Consider the following 22,717-nt stretch of genomic DNA (forward strand, 5'->3'; position numbering starts at 1 on the left):
ATGGTGAAGGGGTTGGAGTAAAAGTCCTGTGAGGAGCAGCTGAGGGAGCTGGGATGGTTTAGCTTGGAGGAGAGGAAGCTCAGGGGGGACCTTAACACTGATCTCTACAACAAGGGGACAGGAAGCTGTGTTGAGGTAGGGTCAGCCTCTTATCCCAGGTGACAGAAGGAGAGCAAATGGCTTCAAGTTGTGCCTGGGGAGGCTTACATTAAATATCAAGAAAAATTTCTTCACAGAAAGTGCTGTTAAGCACTGGAAAAAGCAGCTCAGGCAAGAGTCATCATCCCTGAAGGTGTTTTAAAGTCATGCAGATGTGGCATGTAAGAGACATGGTTAAGAGACATGTACAAGTGGGGCACTTGGACAAGGCTTACATTTGGACTTGATGATCTTAAAGATGTTTTTCAGCCTAAATGATTCTGATTCCTTATAAGACAGTTTAGTAAAGAATGTAAACTATCTGCTTCATTGTGAACATCTCTTTAAGTCTCACCATTTTCAAGTAGCACATATGCACAGGTTAAAATGTGCATAATTAGAATTAGACTAATTAAAACTGAAATCTTGATCTTGACTATATTTTAATTTGAAAAAACTGTGTTTATTTTCTATCCCTCCAAATACTTCTCATCTTAATGGTGCTAAAGACATATTCTGAGTTTTGAGTTTCTGATTCTTAGAAACATTTACAATTCTAAACTGTACAGCTGTTACATTAGCCTAGAGTTTTCAAGAATGATCTAGAGAAAACCAAACATCTACACATACTACTTACTCTTTTAGTTCCTTAACATCTGGGTTACTTTCTGGCAAGACCCCTATTCCTCGACCATAACAGGTGCCACCATGAAGATGAAATTCCATACGTGAGACATCTTCATTGTCAGAGCTTGCTTCTTTTGCATGAATACTGTAAATTCTCAGAAAACTTCCAATCTGAAAGGAAAAGAAAAACCCACTTTGATAACACAAAGTTAGTTATTTACATGGAAAATTCTAGTGCTCATGAAGCTTCTTCCTTGTTTTAACTGAACCACAGAAGAGCTGAAGCTGGCAGCGACCTCTGGTGATTACCTTGTTCAACTCTTGTGCACAAAGCAGATCTGTTTGTTTTGCTTTATCAGGAAACATTACTGGCAGCAAAGAGTGATTCAGAACCAGAATAAGCCTTCCTAATAAATCTAATTCTCAAACACACTTCAGAAGACAGACCAAACGAGTGAATACATTTCTTTCCCAAGGGCACAATTTGCCTTCTATATTCCCAACACAGCTTGGCAGAGACTGACATCCTGTGATTTGTGCTGGGAATGATGACATTTAGCAATTGACCTCCTGCTCATCATTGTGCATGGCTTACTATGTTTACATGTACATACAAACATATCTGCTTATCAGATTTCTCCATCATATCTTACATTACAGATAATATAGCACCAGGAAAAAAGACAGTATGTGTTAGAAAATGAAAGATCTTGGAATTTTTCCTATCTCTGTTAGATCTCCTCAGGCTCATGGAGAATATGCTTCTTGTTTTGCTTACAATGATTTTGTGTTTTCTGAAAGAGCTTTGTCAAATTACACAAATGGACTTAGGCTAACTTATACAAGCACCTATTAAAAAGAAAGTTATGGAGTGGTGAACACTGAACACATCTTTATAAGTTTGGTTTTATCTCAAAATACCACTCCCATTATCCCCCAAAGAAAACTCAAACACTCAACTAAACAACCAAAACCAAGCCCAGTATTCTAAAGGCAGATAAAATGGAAACTCAATTACACAGTTACCAAATATTTTTTAATATAATCTGAGATCCAGATAATAGCTGGAAAGCTACACATGCTCAACAACCTGGTTTTATATTAATCCTAAACATCTTTTAAACAGCCTGATAGAAATGACAAATTATTTTAAATTTACTTCAGTTAAAATTAATATTACAGCAGTCAATTTATTAAGTCATATTTCAGCTTGAAAACCAACTTTAACCAGTGGAAACTGAAAAAGTATTCCTATTTGATTGGATTGGTCATGCCATACTACAGCACTTTTAAACACATGTATATATGCATAAAAGCAGATGGAGCAGCAACCTGTGTCTAGAATCCTCCTCTTTATCAAGGAACAAACTATGACTACATAATGCTGGTATCAAACTGCTCTTTTGAACAATAATCACACATGAAAAAGGCAGCATATTTTCCAATTAAGGCAGCAGGGACATAAAAAGTGCACTTCAGCCTGCACCTATTTTCCTTCTGGCATGGAGCTCTTATCAGACTTTTAATTCATCTGCCCTGTTAGTAAGCTGCTCATTTTGTTCATTCAAAGCACCACCAGGACAGTTTGTGCATTTAGATGGCAGTTAAGAGGCTTATCCAAAGACATTCTATTTTTCCTTTGCAGATGCTGATTTCATTTAATTATGAATATCCAAAAAAGCAAAGGACACTCACATCATAAGAATAGCCTAATGACTATGACAAATACTTTTGGAGAAAGTTTCTTAAAAAGTTCTTACCAAAGTTCTGCTTATGTAACCTTATGTAACAGTGACAAACTACTTCCCTACTGCCAAGAAATTTGCTTATAATTTGCATATAAGCAGGAAAAAGTTTATTTTAATTGACAAATTTTTTTTTCAAAGATAGTACATAAAAAATTAGTATTTTCTTTATGTATAAACACAAAAAATTAAATGTGGGAGAGGAGAGTTTAGAAGCCAAGAATATAAAAAGCTGTGTCTGCTTCCTAAACTTGTGTGCTGAAATTCACACAAAAGTCAACTGAACTACAAGTTTTAGTACAACATTCACTTTGCAAGATTTATCACTAAAAAATAATCTTCTAAATATTTATTGGATCATTTTCTGAAAATTTTATATTTTATATAACATGTTAAATTTTATTTCTAATATCACTTTGAACTACAAAAAAAGAGATGCATAATAATCAGCATTGCCAAATACTGAAAAGGTCTGTAAGGTTCTGAATATCAGTGCAGAGACGCCTGGGTGGACAGCATGCTGTTTCCCTGGATTCCTTTGGGAGGCAGCCTTGCTTACTGTTAAAAGCACAGAGCAAATGTGGCTGCTATGGATAAAAATGTTACTGCATTTATGTTTACAGAACGCCTGCAGACTGAGCTCTTTTTACACATACACACCTCTTTGTATTCTGACTCAGAAGAAATTATGATCTACATTAAAGTAAACACCATGATTCACAGAGCCATCACTAAAATCTACAAACCCAGCTCCTTACTTGACTTTGCAGCAGTTCTGTTTATGACCTACCTCGTTTAGAGGAAGTTCATTTAAAAGTGAAATTAAAGTGAACAAAAACATTTCTTGTAGTAATATAAAATACACTAGTACCCTATTTTCAGTCTAATTGAAATATTACTATTTAAAGAATAGTAATAAATAAATAAAGAATATTAAGGTTAGAGAGAATTGAAATGCAGAAGTTATATATGCAGTTCCCTGTAACCAGTTAACTAGAACAACTTCTAGCACAGGAAATTCTCATGATTATTTCAAAACATATAGTGTGTTCACAATCACTCTGGAATTCACTGAATTCATAACAGCACGTGTCATTGCAGGTAAATATTCATGTTTGTACAAAAAGGCACACAAGAGGCTGTCTGTATCTGCAGGAATCACCTAACAAATTCACCTGTACTTTTTTTTGGCCTATATTTGTGGTTGATTATATTCAATGGTATTTCTTTGTCATCCTTTTTATTGCATCAACTGTCTAATTTTACTGAGTAAATAGTGCTCATCTTTCTGCAAATGAGACAAAGCATATACATGGCATTTGGGCACCATCTTGGGCAGTAAGAAATACCATCTTAAATCCATCTAAGAGTTTGAAGGACTCAAGAGTGGGTCTTGGGTTTTTTCTTTTGGTTTTTTTTTTCATTTTCAATGAGTAAAAAGACAGAAGTGGGGAGAATACAACTCACATGTCAGAAATGTTAACTAGGTCTGAAAAATATGAAGCTAGATATTGTGGTCATGCAGTTAACTCATTTGAGTTGTATTTTGAAAATGTGACTCTGGCACTAGGAAAGCAAATTTCTTAGTCCAAACTACCATCATGAAAGACATGGCATGATATGGTGGGAGAAACAGGTGAAAATATACAAATTCTACATCTGAAGACATGTAACACAGAGCAAATACTGTGGAACTATGGACTCGTATGTATGCTCAAGGTGAATTGTTTCAATTGCACTATCCATAAAAGGGATGGCAACACAGAATTGGCGGCATCAAGCCAGAAGAGGATGGATCACTGGATCACATATTCAGTGAAAGACAGAAATAAGGAAATCTCTGACCAACTGTGGGCAGCTGGATCCCTGCTGTGCTGACCACTCACTCACCTTGATGCTTACCACCTGAGCAAAATGCCCCAAATGGAAAAGCTCATGTCACAGACCTACTCCCAAACTGCATGGCAAAGACACTGAGCCCTGAGATGTTCTGGAAAATTGGCATAAGGCTAAGGAATGTGGAGCAACTGTATTCCAGTCAGTTGTAGGCTGGGGCTCCTATAGTTATGAGAAAGCCTCATCTACTCCAGGTACATTGCCAGAGGAAGAGGGAAATTCAAGAAAAAGAGGTGAACACCATTTTCTTTGCTTAGCTGTAGGTCTTGCCATGTCCTTATGCACCAGGCAATAACAATCTGCTTCAGAGATGAGATTTCTGAAAATTCTTTTTGTGCTGCTGAAAAGCCATAGTCTTGCCCAGCAGGAAAGGAAGGCCAGTAAATGTAGAGGGAAGAGTCTACTTACAGTATTAACTGCAGCATACCTTCAACATTCCTTTAACTAAAGTTCTCTCCATTGAACATTTTAAGTATTGTTTATCTTAAAAAATGAGATAAAGTGCTCATATCTTCAGTATTCTCTGGACAGATGATCTAAAGCTTTTAAAAAACTCTTCCAGCAATTTCCTTGACAATGTGCTCCAGGATCTGACAAAAAATCCCTGTAATATATTACCCACTTTCTCTGGTGTGTAGTACTTAATTACTTGTCTGAACATGTGCCTACAGATAAGATTTTAAAATAAGAACATGCATTTCAAGGTTTTATAAATCTGCCCTTCTTGTTATCAAGGTTGCATAAAACAGATTGCTCCTACATAAAAAATAATTTCCAAGCTGTAACTGTCATTGCAAATGGTACACAACAGGCAAGACTGTAACCTAACAATTCTGTAACAACTTACATTAAAAAAGGCCACTCTAAGCTAGTGCAAAGTATAAAAAAGAAGATTGAAAAATAGTGCACTTTTTATTGTCTCTGAAACCACAAACTGGCAAAATATCTAATCACACTTTGGAAGGTGCATGTGAATACACTAATCATCTGCAAGTTCTACACTACTACAAAAATGAATTTAAAAAAAACTTTGCATAACAAGATCCTGAACTCAATAAAATATCATACATGTTTGGATTATACTTTTTCATGATATGACATAACTTCCACTAGTATTTAATAGCCTTTAAAGAAACCCCTCTATTTTAGGGAAAGTTCCTGCCAAGTTTTATAATATATATGTGTGTATATATATGGAGATAAAAATTATTCTCTGAAATACAATTAATTCCACATGTTGCAATCTGAAATTAGTAAATATTTCCAAAATGTATTTGTCAGCATATCAGCCCTTTTTCATTGATAACTCCACTAAGACAAGCAACTAGAAAGTGATGTACAAAAATTACCTCATTTGAAACTTGTACAACTTCTATGACAGAAACTACTGCAACTTTGGATATAGCCAGAGGGAGAAAAACACCCACAAGAGGTCAAGGGGGGTTTCCTAACAATTTCCTTTGAAATTATTAAACCTTCTACTACACAGTGCAGTATCCAGCAAAGATAAAAATGCTCCAGAAATGTGAAAGAGCAAGTGGGTAGGAAGTAAAAAACTGAGAGCGAGTATGAAGACATCCCATGTATCACATACTCAATATATATTGTGATTCAATTCCTGAATGTAAATGGGGGAGAATAATAAAGGGAGTATTATCAGCTAATCAAGAAAATATGTTTTATTAATAATAAAATACTTTTTTCTTCAGATTCAAAACATATCATTTCCCTAGAACATAGTTTTTTTTACACCAGTTAGCAAGAGAAAAATTCTGGAAGAGAATTTGAAAGTAATGAAATACTTCTGTCGATTTTGTTATGAATTCTTACACAAATTCTTACACTTATTTTGCTATCTGTAATTTGCTTACGAATGGGTGTTAATTTATCAAAATGATTTTATGTCTGCTGATAGACCCAGCATAAAAAAGGGTTATCACTTTATTTTCTGGTAAAATGTTTTCTTAAAAATGATCTTGAGTATAGCAGGCAAGGCATGAAATGAAAGATGCATTCTTTGCCAACTTCCAGTATTCAGAAGCAAGATGGCAGTATTGCTGAAGATCTGATGTTTAATTATGTTGTTGTTTTCTCTACCGAAGCATAATCAACATTACTGACCTACTAAATGAAGATTGCACTGCAAACTGCAACTTATAGAACAGAAAATCTTCTATTGATTTAAGAATTACAGGTCCTTAACAGGACTACAGGTTTAACACTGGATTGTGTAATTTAAAAATAATTCTAAAGCACAGAATACATTTTCTGAGAGCATTATTTTCACTGTATTATCTATTATACTGCAGTGTCTGGAAAGTGCTTAATTTGAAGAATTTTTCATGGCAATTTTTGGGTAATGAGCCTGTTTAACACATGTTGAAGAAGTTTTGCATTCAAATAAAAGGTATGGGAAACACAGTGAAAGATAAAGAGGCACATGAAACTAATTACAGCAGAACTGAATTGATGCATTCTCTGAAGTGATTTCTAATCAGAAAACAGGCCACAAAAAGAGTGTGAAATACCAAACTGTGCATTACCTTAAGTGATTCTGCCAGTTGTACATGATTATCATAGACCAGAATGTCCACTGCTAGATTTTTCAGCTGATGAAGAAGAACTTTTTCTCCTTCCAGGTCTTTTGCTTCCACAGGCACCTTCCATGTGGGGTAGGGACATTCAGTGCCGTCCCAAACCTGCAATGCAAATGAACTATTTCAATGTGCTCAGAATACTTTAGATTCAGACTTTAAATAAATTTTTACATTTCTTTAAATTAAAAATTATTAACAGTAAGAGATCTTAGTTGTAGTCTCAATCTAAAAGTCCTTAAAATACTTGAATTAGACCTTACAGGATTTTGTAAATTATTACTCCTTACAGAGCATAAAATAACCTCTACAGAGAGCATAATCAAGGGCTAAGACCTAGAATTTGTTAATATTTAAATTAAAAAGAAAAAGAACAGCTCTAGCAAAAGCTCAGCTGCTTATCCAGCACAGAATGGCACAATATTCTGAGCTGAAAGGGACCCACAAAGATCATCAAGTCTAACTCTTAAGTGAATGGTCCAATGGGGACTGAACCCTGAACCTTGGTGCTCTCAGCACCATGCTGTGACCAGCTGAGACAATCTCAGGGTCAGCTGTCACAACTATCAGAATTCATCATATGCAGAACTGTCTGTACTTAATATTTTAATCCTGCTATAAGGGTTTTTTAACCACTCCAGCTACAGTATGTGAATACTGAGTGCATATACATATACTGCATATGCATATAGAGCACATAGACTTAATTACTGATGATCTCCTATAGCAGTATACACTGCTAGTTACCCAGAACATATTAAAAAAGCATCAATAGTTAACCTATATTTATTAACAAGGACTTTAAAACTTGTTTGCCTAAAGCTAAATCCTTGATACACTCCAAGTACTGAAATATCAATAGTTATTTTTCAGCTATCAAAGTGTTGTGAAAAGGTAAGTTTACAGGCTTAACACCCTGAACTCAAAATCTTACTTCTTAACCCAAACGTTATTCTGTAAACTATGGTCTCCTGAGTTTCTGAAGATACACTCTTCTCAAAGACTCAAAAATAATGGTTTGATTTACTGGCACAGTAAAACAAAAATCTAGAAGCATTTGCAATTCTGAAATGCTGCTTTTTGTAGAATTTCATACATATAGGTTCAGCAGGAGAACCTATTTTCCAATTTCAGTTTGTGATTCCAAGGTGCTTTGTCCCATGAATTAGGCACTGCAGAGGGCAAGAAGAAAAGGACACTAAAGCCTAATTTTTAAAGGATTGCTGCCTCTTATACTTAACTGCTTTGGATCAACAGACCCACAGGAAAAGATCTAAGAATCAGCAGAGCCATGTATAAATGCACCAGGAATAACTGATGGAATATGCATCCAGAATCAAGAGATAAAAGGGAAAACTGTTCACAGCGAAAATGACCCATGACATCAAATTATGTTGCCAAATAAGAGTATGTTCTGAAGGACTCAGATAATGAGGTGGTATATGCTGCCACAGATTAAAAAAAAAGCCTGTTATCTTCTGATCCTGCACCATGAAATACCTAAAACCACCTTTGAAAGAGAGGTTGTCTATTGCTTGAATTATCACATCTTTTCCAGAACTCAGCTTGAAAACAGATTTAGTGAATGTATACTACAAATTTAGTCACTGACAGAGTAAAGAATCTTGAATTTGTCAAATTTGTCATTATTTTTCAACTGGCTTTACTTGGTACACTTTGGTAATTCTACACTGGAGAGAAGATCTGACAAATGGATTAAAATAACCAGCATGCTCCCTGCTCAGATAACAAGGATGGTAACTCAGTTCTAAAATGTCCTTTGCCAGAGGAACTAACTGGGCTGGCACCAGGGCACCTTTTAGAGCAACTTCTAAAGCTAGTGAAACTTCTCAAAAAAAAATATCTTTCAAAAGTAGTTGGGATTGGGTTTTTTCTTGCACAAATACAAAAACAGATAAAGCTCTCTACCTCAGGAGCTTGGAAGATCTACTTTACACTAAACATGAAAACATCCTGGTTTCAAACTTTCCTGCTTTCAAAAACAAATACTGGAATAAAACCCAAAACTGGTTAATTTAATTCTGAGTAAGAAACAACAAATTGTTCTATTACTAGTCATGAATAGATATGAGCTAAAGAAAAGTTAGTGATAACATTTGATCACCACGGCTGGAAAACACTGAAACGGGAGAGACAAAACACCTGTTTCTATCTTCAGCAGAATATGCTCCTTGTATGACTTACCTTAATATACATAATTTAACTGACAGAAAGGATGAAAAGATTAATAATAAAACTCTTATGAAAGGCATAAATGACAGAATAATTTCTAGTGTGTATTCTAGTAATACATCTCCATCAATATGGAGATGAATACATCTCCATCAATAGTCTCCTCCAATATGACTAACAAAATTCTCTGAAAATGGAAAACACTAACAGCTGAGAGATACCATCTTTATGCCATGCCCAACTCTGCTGCTGTGCAAACAGGTATTAATTTATCAAGTGTTATTCAAAAGCTATGCTACAGGTGATGTACAAAATTGCTGAAATTCATTTTAGTTGTCTTTGAAGCAGTCTCCACTAGGTACATGAGATCAATCCTTATAATAATAATAATAATTTTTCATAGTACAATCAATTAATTTAACAGTTATACTTGGAAAAAATAAATGTAAAGCATTATTATAAAATGGATAATCAAAATAATACAATAAAATAATATTTAATGATCACTCAATTTGAGCTGGTACTGAATTGGCTGTTTTGTTTGGGTTTTTTTATTTAGCAAATCAAGAAAAAAATCAGAAATCCGTTGATAAGTTTTTAGAAAGGTTTCTTTTCTATCACAACCAGTATTTAACATCAGAAATGGATTTTGCTATTGTTGAAAAATGGAGGAATTTAGCAACAGAATATTAATGTAGCATTTTTAAGCTTGTCCAATGTATTGTAATACATATTTAAGTATTTAATATTCTATACTAAATAATTAATCAACCATTATTTGACCTCAGACTTTTACCTTCCTAAGTCTACCCTAAAATTTCCCCAAGTCATCACCTTTACTATACAAAAGTGACAAAATCAACTTCAGGTCTTACAATACAGAAAAGTGTGTAAAGAAATAGCAATTTAAGAAAGCAATTGTCTCTGTCCTCGCAAAAGGTCCTCCAATGCTGAATATACACTTATTAATGAACAATTTAATTACAGTCTACAAAGTCATGAAAATTTACTGGGTCTCATTTGCCATCTATTTCACAAGGCATAATTAAATGGAAATGTTTGTAGCAGTTGCAGAATATGTTATAGCATGCACTTAAGGTTTGTTTTTCTGTAGTAATGCATTGTTCTGTATGAGAAAAATCTCTTCAATGAAGGAGTAATACCAAGTGCTAATTCTAAAAATATTGTAACAATGCAGTTTAACACAGTAGAACCAATAAATAATTTTATGAAGTCACAAAATGGAAAATAAAAGCTTGATCATTACTTATGTTTTAACAATCAAGTACAAAAATAAATACAGAAGGGTCTTGGAATAACACCAGACCGATACATCTGAACTAAAACTGGGAATGTCGTGGAGATCTCCTTTTCATTTAGTTAATGTTAAGGATCCCCTTTAGAGAATCTGCTCTCCTGTTCTGTGGCATTTTGCATTCTGTATTTTCAGTAAGCACTGATGCCCAGAGTGCTTATGTGTAACTAAAAGAAGCTACCTGAAATCCATCACGACACCATAATCCATTCATTCTTTTTAGGCAGTGCTACTTACTGCACTAATCATATCCATCAAATCTAGAAAAACAAACAGTAAATACTGCTAATAAAAAACAAGGATACAGTTTAAAACTAACAACATTTTTCAAGGTTAAAAAATCTTGTGATATTTATCTACAAATCTTTGTGAAATTATGATCTGTATAATGCCATCTTAACAAACCCCTGTAAAAAAACAATTCAGGTGATCAACTTCAAAGACAACCAGGCTTTTTATTCTGTTTTCATGAAAACAAAACAGCTAAGGATCACAGATTTGTTTACACTAAAACATTTATCTACACAGTATTATTTAAATTAGTATGTCTGTTTTATTGAAAAATGTATCACAATGTCTTAATAAACCTAAAATAATTATTTTTAAAAAGGAAGTCTACCTTTAGAAGAAAAGAAGATCCATCCACTTTTGCTTTTCCAACCAGCTGGCAAGTGAGATCAAAGAACAGCATTGGCTGAACACCAGACAATTTGGTTGCTGGTCCAGAGATGGAAATGTTACTGGCTGCCCAAATACGTAATTCTTCTACTGTTTTGTGTTCTTCGTCCATGAACGTGTACACTCTGCTAGAAGTTCGAGGAACTACTGGAGCTCCTACAGTTCCATCAAATGTTAAGGATGCAAATCCCCCACTAGTAATTCCCTGCATCTGTCCATTGTATTCTCTGATCTGTAATGAAACATAAATGAGAAAAAAAAAAACAGTTTGTACTGCATGGATAAACAAATATATTTCTGCTTTATCATCTGCATGGAAAATGTACCACGGATCATTACTGTCCCTGGTTCTATTGGGACAACAGAGTCAAATCAAAAAGAAAGCAAAAAGGTAAAATTAATATTAATAAGAAAACAAAATGTATAAGCAGAAATATCATCTTGTACAAAAATGTCTGAAGAGGCAGACTAATAGTTACCTGTAACAGTTCCACTACAGAATCTTTACAGAGTGTTTTATTTGCACACATCAAAATATTTGCGTGGGGAAAGTATCAGGATTGCTCTTCTAAATGGGGAAACTAAAGCACAAGAGAAATTAATTTTTAGGGTTTACACAGCAGAGTAATGGCAAAGTTATGGATTCCTGGTTTTGGCCCCTCCCAACAGCGATTACCCAATATTATTAAACTGAAAAAAATATATCAGTTCAAGGAGATATTTGTTTTCCATAAAGCAAGCAGTGATGAGCTCTCATTCCTTGAATTATGAGTACAGCTATCACAACTATCCAATGTCTATTGCCCTGCTCAGGCAGGTCTCCTGAATCCTGCTGATTTTGCTGTGCATCTGCTGCCATATGAAACACAGTATTTAAAGTCTGAAGGATTCCTTCAAGGGCCTAGTCTAGTCTTACCACACCCTGCAATTATAGATTTATCTATATCAAAGCACTGCATGACTCATTGTCCAGAAATCTGAAACAGTGTGTTTTGCTCCATCCTCTTCTAATTAATGTGGGGTCACCAAGTAAGCAGTAACACGCATGAACATGGCATTTGTGAGACAGTCTAGTATGGGATTCCCAGTGCTCAACTTCCAAATGGTCAAAAATCCCACTGATCTGCAAGTGCAGAACATGCAATGTGTGTCAGAAGTTCTAAACAGCAAAAACACTGCCAATGATTTAGGCCTATATTTTATAAACATGGTGAAATTTAGAAAGCAAACAAATCAGGCATTCATTGACCTTGGAAATTCATATGCAAAGCAGTTCAATTTGGTGACAGGAACTCCTTTAATCCCTACTACTCTGACATAATGCATAAATGCATGAAGGGTCATCTCTAAGATAAACCTTAATTTACTTAAGCATTCTTCAAAACTGAACAATGGAACACATCAATTCAGGATGAAGTTTTTTTTCAGTGAAACACTGAAAAGCTTTGCTCTTTTAACCTCACATTTAAATATCGAAAATACAAGAAAAGCCAAAGGACAAATAAGGAAAATACATGGTTTCATAACCAATTTCCCCAATTATCTACAATCTGGAAAAACATGTTCCCCTGTAAGATGTAATATAAACACACAGATTTACTTTAGTTGCTATCACTGGCATTATATTCCATAGCTTCTCTAAACAGGTAACATCCAGAGGGGATGAAAACTCTCATCACTTTTACCTATTCATCCTGTATCAAAATATACTTCAAGACTATTTTTCGTATCTTGTCTGACATGTCAAATGTTTCTTGAAGTGTTTTAATTTCTAATTTATCTATTCATTTATGTTGTCATAAGTTCTTTAAAATCATCATAAAAATATCTTGATTTTTTTCTTAGTAAAAAATTCTGTCCTAGTCCTCTGTGAAGGCTCTAAGCTTTTCACAAAACCAGAAGGAAAGTACTTTGTCTCCCTGGGCTTCCACCATCACTTATTTTCCTCTTTTCCCAAATCCTTTATGTCATGCTTTGAGAATTCAGGAGGCTGACATACTGTACTTTTGACATCTCCCAGTACCCTCATTTAGTGAATTTGAAATCAGCCTTAATGTTGGAAGAGGCAATTATAAAATAATAACTAAAAATAGAAATAAAATATGTAAGAAGGCAAATCTCAACTGTCATGATGAGAAAATTGGCAATGATCTTTAGCAAAACCAGATGTCCTCAGGCATAGGCAGGTGGAGAAGCCACTGGCTCCTCTCAAATGTAAACAGAATTCAACAATATTATTTAGTGAACAGAAGAAACAGGAGAAGAAAACATAGAATGGGTTACAGAACAAAGTATTTCACAGATGGAAAATTACTTGTGTTGGACCCACAAAAAAGATGATGGCCAACAGAAATTCTCTGGGCTTGTCCTGTAAAAAAAAAAATTGCTAAAGTCAAGAGCGATCACTGGAGGGTAAAATGAACAAAATCTATGGGACAATGTTGTTTCTCTATGGCACTCATGCAGATCTCAGATCAAGTTAAGCACTGATAAAGTAAACATGTTGTATTTTCCAAATGATTTTGAATTTGAATTAAATTTATAAAAGAGCCATTCTGGGACTTTTGCATATGACAATGATTTCCCCTTCAGTAGATTTTGTATAATTTCTAGAGGATGTGGACCTATTTAAAAAAAAATGGTGGGGGAGGGTGAAGCAGGGGGTTAACAGGGAAACAAGGCAGACTGCTATCTCTTTAAAAACTCCCTGAGAATTTTAAATAATTTCAATAAATAATGGTTGCTAAATAAAAATATCCTCTGGGACAAAAAATGGAGCATATAAAATGCATTTAGCTTGTTCTAAGCAAGTAAATTCCAATACATATTGCAGGAATCTTTGGCATAGTTTCTGTAAACTAAAGAACAATAGGTGAAATGTCACCTTAATAAACTACATGGACAATAAACTCTAGTGATTTCTATGGGGTACAACCCTATACTGAATATGGTTATTGAAAAGAAGCTAATCTTGAAATATTTATAAATAGATTTACAGCAAAGTAAAATACATATTTTTTTTTTCTGAATATGGTGTTATTCATTTCACTAAATGGAAAAGTGTGATAGTAAGTAGTGTATAAGCTGGAATAATAGCATCTCCACGGTAGCTTTCCATCAAAACTGCTTGTTAAATTGTAGAAGCAAAGGACTATTATGAAACCACTGCAGGCACAGATCATCTTAGAATATAAAAAAATGCCTAGGGAAACAACATATACCAAACTAATGTATGTTTTTATACTAAGAAAGAAGATCTCATTTTTTTATGATTGTCACTGATGATATTTGTATGAAGGAAAGTATCCTGTCAGAAAAAAACCCACTAGAATGCATCTGGTATATTTCATTATATTTTGTAAATGTTTTCTCATCTTAAGTAAATAGTCTAAACAAATTTGGATAATACAGGGTGCTGATTACATTTTCTTATATTTTAATAATGTAACTCTGGTTCACTTGTACTGCCAGCTGTATGAACAGAGAGCTACTAATGAAACAGAGAAGTCATTTGAAGTATCAATGAAACTATTTTGAATATGTTCAAATATCACAAGAAGAAAACTGAACTATACAAACTACGTGGAGGCACCTCCTAAAAGAAAACTAACCAAGATAGTCACATGGAAGTAAAATGATTTTTTTTTTTTGAAGACATGATAAACACGTTTAGACATTAGGACCATAATTGATAGCTTATTCTCCAGCATTCCTGAATTGCTGCCTGCAAAATAAAATTGTTTGAAACATCTGTAGCAAAAGAAACACAAATTAAAGAAGAAAATGAGTAAAACAATGTACTTTATTTACCAATTCAATTCACCTGAATATGTAAGTATTTTGTGGAAAAATTTGTATGCAAGAAGTTTATACACTTAAGCCAGTTGAAATAATTTCTGGTTTAATAATTTAAAAAGCCAGCAGGCACTGTGATACTGCTTTAGAAATTCTAATAGAGTAAATTACTATTTTGGAGTATTTTCTACATATTAAAAACCTGATCAGTAACTTGACCAAAAATACTGATATGAAAATCATATTTGCAAATTGATAAGACTTGAAATTACATAGATACTCTATCACTGCCTACAGTCATTATTTCCTGGCATTATTTACTATAGGATAAACACTTGTTTTTAATTTAAATTCCATTCAAAATGAGTTGTATGCCTTACAGAATTTTTGAAGGGGAACCGCAAGCAATATTAATACTGACATTTATGGGGGGGGGGCAGGGAAGAGTTGTTTTTTTCTGTCTTAAAAAAAAAACTCCTAACTGCTTACTAAAAAAAATTAATTCCTTCCACTCTTCAGAAAAACAATTTGAAAACTGGGTAGCAGTGCAACAGAAAACACGCTCTTCAACATCTTTTTTAGTAAAGTCTCAAACGCAATTTTGGCCAAGTTTATATATTTGGACCACATTTTGTCAGAATACACTAGGAGTCCGGGAGCTCTATTCTGCCAAAGTTTAATGTTCAGGCAGCATGCTAGATATCCAAGCTCCAGACTTTCCCCCTCATCCTTATCAACCTGACAGCTATAGCTAGAGCGGCCCAGGAATAAGAAGTAAGCAGATATTTCTGCTGTGTCTTTCTCCCAGTACCTTCCATATTGCATCAAGTAGAAAGAAGGAAAGAAATCAACTTTCATTGGACAAACTGGATTAAACTAAAGGAGAGCATAAAGAGACAAGGAAACGGTTAGCTAAAGGCAAAAGTAAGATTGCTCCTGGAAATAACAGCAGATTGTTTAAAGATCAAAGTAAGCAACACAGTGGAACGAATGCTATTTTAAATATTACTAGATTTAGGAGAGTGATGCACAAGAAGAGAGACAGAACAGAACTAGTAAGGATAACAAAAAAGGGAGTGTGATACTTCTTTGTTGTTATGAAGCCATGCTCCATATATTTGACATTCAGATTCCCCCTCCTCTGTGGACAAATACCTTAGAAATTCACTAGCAAAACCTACATCTTACACTGGTCAATCTAGTGATCTATGAAAGGAATAACTGTTGCTATTGTGGCTATTAAATCCTTTTGCTCAAAGAGACGATGTGTTTACATTGTAAATCTAAAGAGTCTGAATCAGATGAATGTGCAACTAGTAGCATTCAAGGAATCTGATTTTCCTGGTGTTTTTATCTATTTTTTTTATTCTAGAGATCTAGGATGCTGCATTGGGCATGGTGGTATTTGGTCAAGGGTTGGATTTGATGATCGTGAAGGTAACTTCCAATCTTAATGATTCTCTGATTCTGTGATCTGACCACAAAATGAAAACAAGAGGATTACAATCCATGGTTATCCCAAGGTTAGTAGATGACAGTTACTGATGTCTGTGCAAACTCAGTTCAGCTCATGATGCATTTATGTTATGATGCCATGTTCCATAACCCCCAGGACTCTATTTTTCTAAAGAATATTTTCTGACACGGTGCATGACTTCAGAAGTGCAGTGGTGATGCAATAATACTGTCTAAGAAAAAGGGTGACCACTTTACAATTCCTATTTCATTTGTTACAGCAACTGGCCCCTATGTACAGAAGTTAAGGTTAATGACAGTAAGAAAAGAGAACAGCATCAGGATTACTATGACAAAAAGATAGAGAATTAAGGCTTTGTAATTGCTACAGAGTTTGCATCATGCCAAGGAAGCCATACAAGTGAAGTTTATAATCAGAGGTCAGTGTCTTGGTCTTCATTGTCCAAGTGTTGCACATGAATCACATAGCTCTGCAATGCAATGCATTGCTCTGCAGTGCTGTGCACGCAGGAAAAAGACCAAAAAGATCCACCAGAACACATCCTGGACATCCTGACTGCATTAAACAATTAGAGTACACTGAACAAGATGAACACCAAAATAAGAATGTGCTTCACTTTTTCCAATCCTCAAACATTAAAATGGAAATCAAATACCAATTCTCTTCACTGGAAGTGAGGAAATAAGTTATTGTTTGTGAATCACTCAGAGGTAATAAAGAATACCAGAGAAAAGCCAATGAGGAAATTAACCATTCTATCACCATGGCAGGGTTTGAGGCATTTTAAGAAAGGCAGAATACCAGCCAAAACTCCTAAGTCAAGGGACTATAAAATATTGCAGGCTTAGCCAGTACCAGCGGATTGCCCCTTCCCACTCTTTAACAGTGTGCAATGAGGCATTATTTCTAAGATATTACGAGCATTCAGAGTGAACAATAAAAAGAAGGTTCAAGAAAAATCCACCTACGAAAACTCTTCATTTGCCACAAAGATAGTAGGAGAAGACCAGACAAATAGATCACAGGCCTGGCTTTCATATTGGGAGATGGGGGGCTCACCTTCCACAATCTCTGCAGAGCACTGATTATAGCTGAAAGCCCAGGTACAGTACAGTAAATCACTAAATTCTGTAATTCATGAGAAATCATCATAAGATGACATGCATAAAGATGCACTTTAAGAAATATTAACAGAAATGTAATAAAACGAGGTAATTTTCCAGTTCTATTACTAAGACACAATTTTCCTTCTCTGCAACAAATATTAAGCAAATCAAATTACTCTCTATCCAAAGTAATTCCAAAAGAGTCCTCTTCATTAAATTCTTATTAGCTCTGACCATCGGATCTTCCCAACACCTCTGTTACTATGAGGAGGATTTATCCATTAGAACCCAAAAGTGTAAGTGGGAGCAGTGATTTCTAAAATGTGTTTGCTATCAATGTCAACTTCCTAGAAGTCCCTTGAAAGCATATCTGGGGCAGACAGAACACGAGGATACACTGTAAGGGCTGTGTATATCTATCTCTCCTCACTGGTAAGCACAGCTTTGACAGACTGTGGCCTCTGCCACCCTGGCTTGCTTTCCATTCAGCAAGCTAAGAAAAGGTGACTAAAGCTTGAAGACAAAAGCAGGAAAGAGTGAAGGAGGAATTGCACAAAGTGTAATTAGAAGTCATACCTACTATGCTGCTTGTGGCTGAAAGAAAAAGAAGTCTTCCCAGTTCATTCCCAGAAGCTGGCACCAGGCTTTTGTGTCAGACTTCTACCTGCTCAGATCAGATATGAAAACTTCTGAGGTACCTGTTACTTAGTCTGGGGTACTCAGAATATTACCATCCAGAAAAAAGACATCTTAGTCACTCTAGATCATTTTCCCTTAGGAAGTAATTAAACAAGCTCTCAGCTCAGGCATCTGAAGAGACAGAGACTGTGAGCAGCTCAAGGTCTGTTACGACTGGAAACCACTTAGAACAGCTCAACTGTGATGAAAAAAAGGGATATATGAGAAGTGAATTGACAGACCCTCTCTTTAAATACTAGAACATCATCTTGGAGAATGATAAAGTACCAACTGACAAGGATTCTAGAAATCTAGATCTCCTCAAAAAAGTGATGCCAAATCAGAACAGTGAGGTCCCTCACCTGTGGTATATCAGTAGGTTTCCTTAGTAAGTTTGTGATAATAATAAATAGTAGAAATTAGACAATACTATGTTTGCATAAAAGAGGGTGCACACATAAATTTCCTGACAATGGTCTTGTTTATTTTCTTAATGTGTACTCAGAAATCCAATACTGACCTACCACAACCATACAACTTTTCACTTTTCAATTCTATTATTTTGACCAGTTCCTTTCTGCTTTCTCCTTCTTCACATATATAAAATATGTACTCCATTTTCAGAAGAATAAACAAGTTATCTCCACTGAATTTCTGAAATTAATGTATCTGTACAACGTCTACCCTGATGGATTCAGAGAAAATATTAAAATTTAGCATAAGACTTTCCTATCTGAAGTCAAATCCATGAATTTCCAAGACTGATAACACACCTCAAGTACTGATCAGCACACAAGCTTCAAAATGTAAACACAATTTAATTCCACTCTTATTACATATATAGATTACCTTAGAGAAACCTTATACTAACCCAGAAGAGGTTAGCTAATTTCTGTTTCTGAATGTTAACAAGTCCTTTCTTAACAATCTCAGTAGTATGAAACTCAAATACGGGATAAATCTTACCACTTTTTACATTTATTGTCATGGGGTTTTCTTCTTTGTTGTCCTGCTACAGGAGATATCAAAATGTACATACTTAGTACTACAGATATTTATCCCTTTTATCATCCTTTTGTAAAATTCTAACTTTCTTAGATCTCTTAAGTTTCCTAGGACACTCTTGAGCGTGTTCAGACATGCAAACTGGGTTTTTTTTGTTGTTGTTTTATTCTTGGTGTTTTGTTGTTTGTTTTTTTTTACTGGTCTCTTTCATTACATTCAATTTCTCCGATAATTATTTCATGTAAAAAATAAATATGTATGGGTATGTTGCAAACTAATAAATCACATCTTTGGTCCTATTATACACCTCTTTAACCATGGTCCAGCATTACAAGATTTCTATTCATTCCCTGAAGGGTGGTTCCTCTTCCCTATACAGTTGCAGCAGGCATAAGAAAAACATCCAAGAAGCAGTATCAAAGCTATAAACAGTTTCCTGCAGCCCTTTGATACAGATAAATAGGGAGTAATGCAGGGTAACACTGGAGCGGCAGCAGGAGCACACTGCACACTAACAAGCCCAGAGAGATTCCCTCTACTGGAGTCATTCTCCAGCTGACCTAAACTGCTCCAGATGCCCTACTGAAACAGAAGACCTAAAGAAACTCCTCAGTCTTAGTCTGAAGAGGAATAAATTGTGCTGATTTATGTCAGTTAAATTCTATCCATCTAGAAGTATCACATGATCTTTTGTCAAGTAGTTTAATAAATATTGTTGTTGTTGTTGTTGAAAAATGTAATAGTTTACTTTCAGTTTTGGTGCATACCATAACCACAGCTGTTTTAACAACCAGCTGCTTTATCCAATGTCTCCAAGAATTAATTTCTGTACATATAGAACTAAACTATTCCTATGGTCCTCTCAGTGCAGAAAAGCAAGCATATAAACCCCCCACATCCTAGTACATACCTTTATTCTATGAAATCGAACAATATCTCCAACTTTGTAAATTTTTGGTAGAAAATCTAGGTTTCCACTAAAAAGACTGCACGTTAACTTCACATTTGATTGGTCCACAAGTGTTACAATTGAGCAAAAATCTGTAAAATATAAAAGTGTCTGGATGAGTAACAGGCATTATGGAATTATTAATACACAGATACTAAATTTGGGAGGAACATCCCTATGGCCATTTTTTTTTTGCTATGATTTGTGCAACTTTTTTTAATTTAATTTTTTACAGTACCATAATAACTGAAATGTGACCCATCTTTTTGATAATTAGCCCAAATAACTGAAAATGAAATGTGTGATTAAGCACAGCGCTGTGTGCAAGAACATACAAACCTTTTTCTTCTGTCTACAACAGGCATGCTATTCTTTCACATTTCAATTACTTCTACAAAATGAGGCACATATCTACAATTTAATAAAATAATTTTCTAAGATTTATTTTACCCAGCTTTCTGAAAAGGTAATAAGTTCTACAAGTTCTACAAGCAAATTAAAGCATAAATTACATATCCTCGATTTCAACAAAATATGCAAGATAGATATATATACCACAAGAACAGAGTCACACAGTGGTAGCCAGAAAGTAGAGTAAAAATATGAAATATGCCTTTCTGAAGTTAAACTTCATAGAATTTCACTTCTAACAATGATCTAAAAAGTAAAATCAAAACAAGATACAAAGACACAAGATACAATGCCGATCAGCCAAGAACAGAGCAGTATCTGTGGATGACATAAATGAATCCTGTATTTTCCATTTCAGCTTACAGAACACGTGTGCTCTGATACCTTATAAACAGAGTAAAAGCACATTTGCTCTTTTGCAACATGGCAGCTGGTAACCTACCTGAGAAACCAAGTAGCAGTAGAAAGAAAGGCCCTGATCTCCTGAACCCCCTACTGTCCTTACAAGAGACACCTGTAACCATAGCCAGAGGAACAGAGACTAGGAAGGAGGAAAGGGGTGCCTGGAGTGAAGCTGAACCTGGGAAAGCTGGAGGAACAGTGTCCCCCTAAGTGTTCAAATATTTGTTTCTCAATACGTGAATAAGTTATTAGATGTTTATGTTAACTGGCAATGAATTCAATTCCCCAAATCAAATCTGTTTTGCCCTGACGGACACTTTCTCATCTCTTAAAAAGAAAAACCCAAACAGAAGAGAAAAAAAAAAATCTTAATTATCAAAAACCCCAACTTCCCTTAGCTGGAATTCTATGAGGTACCTGGTGATAATGACACTACACCAGTATATACAGCTGGGAACTGAACAAAGGTGTTGTAGGTCTAAAACAAAGTCAATGAAGTCCCCATCATGCACATTATAAAGATGCAGACACATAAATTGCTGCTAGACAGCTTTGAAAGAGAATGCTGTCAGGCTAGTAAAACTGACAGATTTGCCTTGTATAAAAAAGCTACAGGAAGGGAGTCATAAAAAGATGATTGTTATATGCAAACTCTCTGAATAGACTCCCTAAACATGAGGGCAGGTATGTAAGATTGGATTAAAATACATGCTTCAAAAGAAATATTCTTCCATTTCCATCACATATACCCTTAAATTTTGCTATCATTTAAACTTAAAAGTTTAAATTCCTTAATGATTTAAAGGAATGCAGTGATGAAAGAAATCCAGTGAAGGCTTACCAAGAAATAAAACTTTTCCTACAGATACAAAAACCTTCTGTATTTCTATAAAACTAGTATTCTTCTTCCTTCCCAAGTTTTTATACAGATTCAATAATGACAAATCATTTTGCATTCAGAAGTTGCTGAGATCACTCTTTTCCACTCCCACCAAAGGCACAAGGTCCCCATACAGTCTATTTTAACATTTTATGCTAGGAATGTCAAGAATAAACTCCAGTCACTGGTTGACAAAACTGCAAGTATTTACTATTGTAATCCAAAGACTGATGCATTTCTTTGGGTATGAATTCTAGAGGTTAACTTAAAAGATCTCTTGCAAATATGAACAAAATGAGCAATTAAGAAGAAAAGCCCATATGGTTCATAGATTTACAATCCTTTGGGGATGCAGAATAACATGCTACAGTGCACTGATATAACCCAACATCACAATCAAGAGGAAGTAGCAAAAACATTCCCCATTGAAATTGTGGTTACTCTTTGATGCTGTGATTATGCAACCTAGTCAGCTTCATACATGTGCAGCTGCCTGTTTAATGGCAGAAGTTAAACACACTACCTCAATTTTCTGTGTAATTAGCATAATCATATAAGACAGATAATCATCCTAGTCAAAGCAGTATAAAATATTACACTTGCTTTTCATAGCCAGGGAACACTTTCTACATAACAGAGGTTCAGTCTTCCATTAAGTCTTCTGTAACTTCAGTCTTCTATGCCTTACTATCACCTCAAAACATCCCTTCTACAAACCTAAGTACAATAGAGGTCTCTGAGAACAAAGTATAAATACTCATTTTTAAAATGAAATCTTCATTCAAAGTCCTTTATGAAGGTTAAAAATAAAAAGCCACTTATCTTTTC

The 22,717-nt window shown here is 34.9% G+C and overlaps 1 protein-coding gene across 3 annotated transcripts in view; it reads right to left on the reverse strand.

The window, feature by feature from the left end:
- Window positions 1-22,717, reverse strand: part of POT1 (protection of telomeres 1) — a 61,021-nt gene that overhangs the window by 15,718 nt on the left and 22,586 nt on the right. For 2 of the 3 annotated variants that reach the window (XM_058805158.1, XM_058805159.1), the window contains exons 9-12: window positions 20,158-20,288; window positions 11,128-11,418; window positions 6,950-7,105; window positions 776-936 (exon numbers count right to left, since the gene is read on the reverse strand). In XM_058805158.1, the coding sequence (XP_058661141.1) occupies window positions 776-936; window positions 6,950-7,105; window positions 11,128-11,418; window positions 20,158-20,288 (739 nt within the window). Of the gene's footprint in view, window positions 1-775; window positions 937-6,949; window positions 7,106-11,127; window positions 11,419-18,140; window positions 18,229-20,157; window positions 20,289-22,717 lie in introns of those variants that run through there. The other variant, XM_058805160.1, reaches the window with a different exon arrangement.

Source organism: Ammospiza caudacuta, chromosome 5 (genome assembly GCF_027887145.1).
Source record: "Ammospiza caudacuta isolate bAmmCau1 chromosome 5, bAmmCau1.pri, whole genome shotgun sequence".
In the NCBI taxonomy this organism is placed as follows: Eukaryota; Metazoa; Chordata; class Aves; order Passeriformes; family Passerellidae; genus Ammospiza; species Ammospiza caudacuta.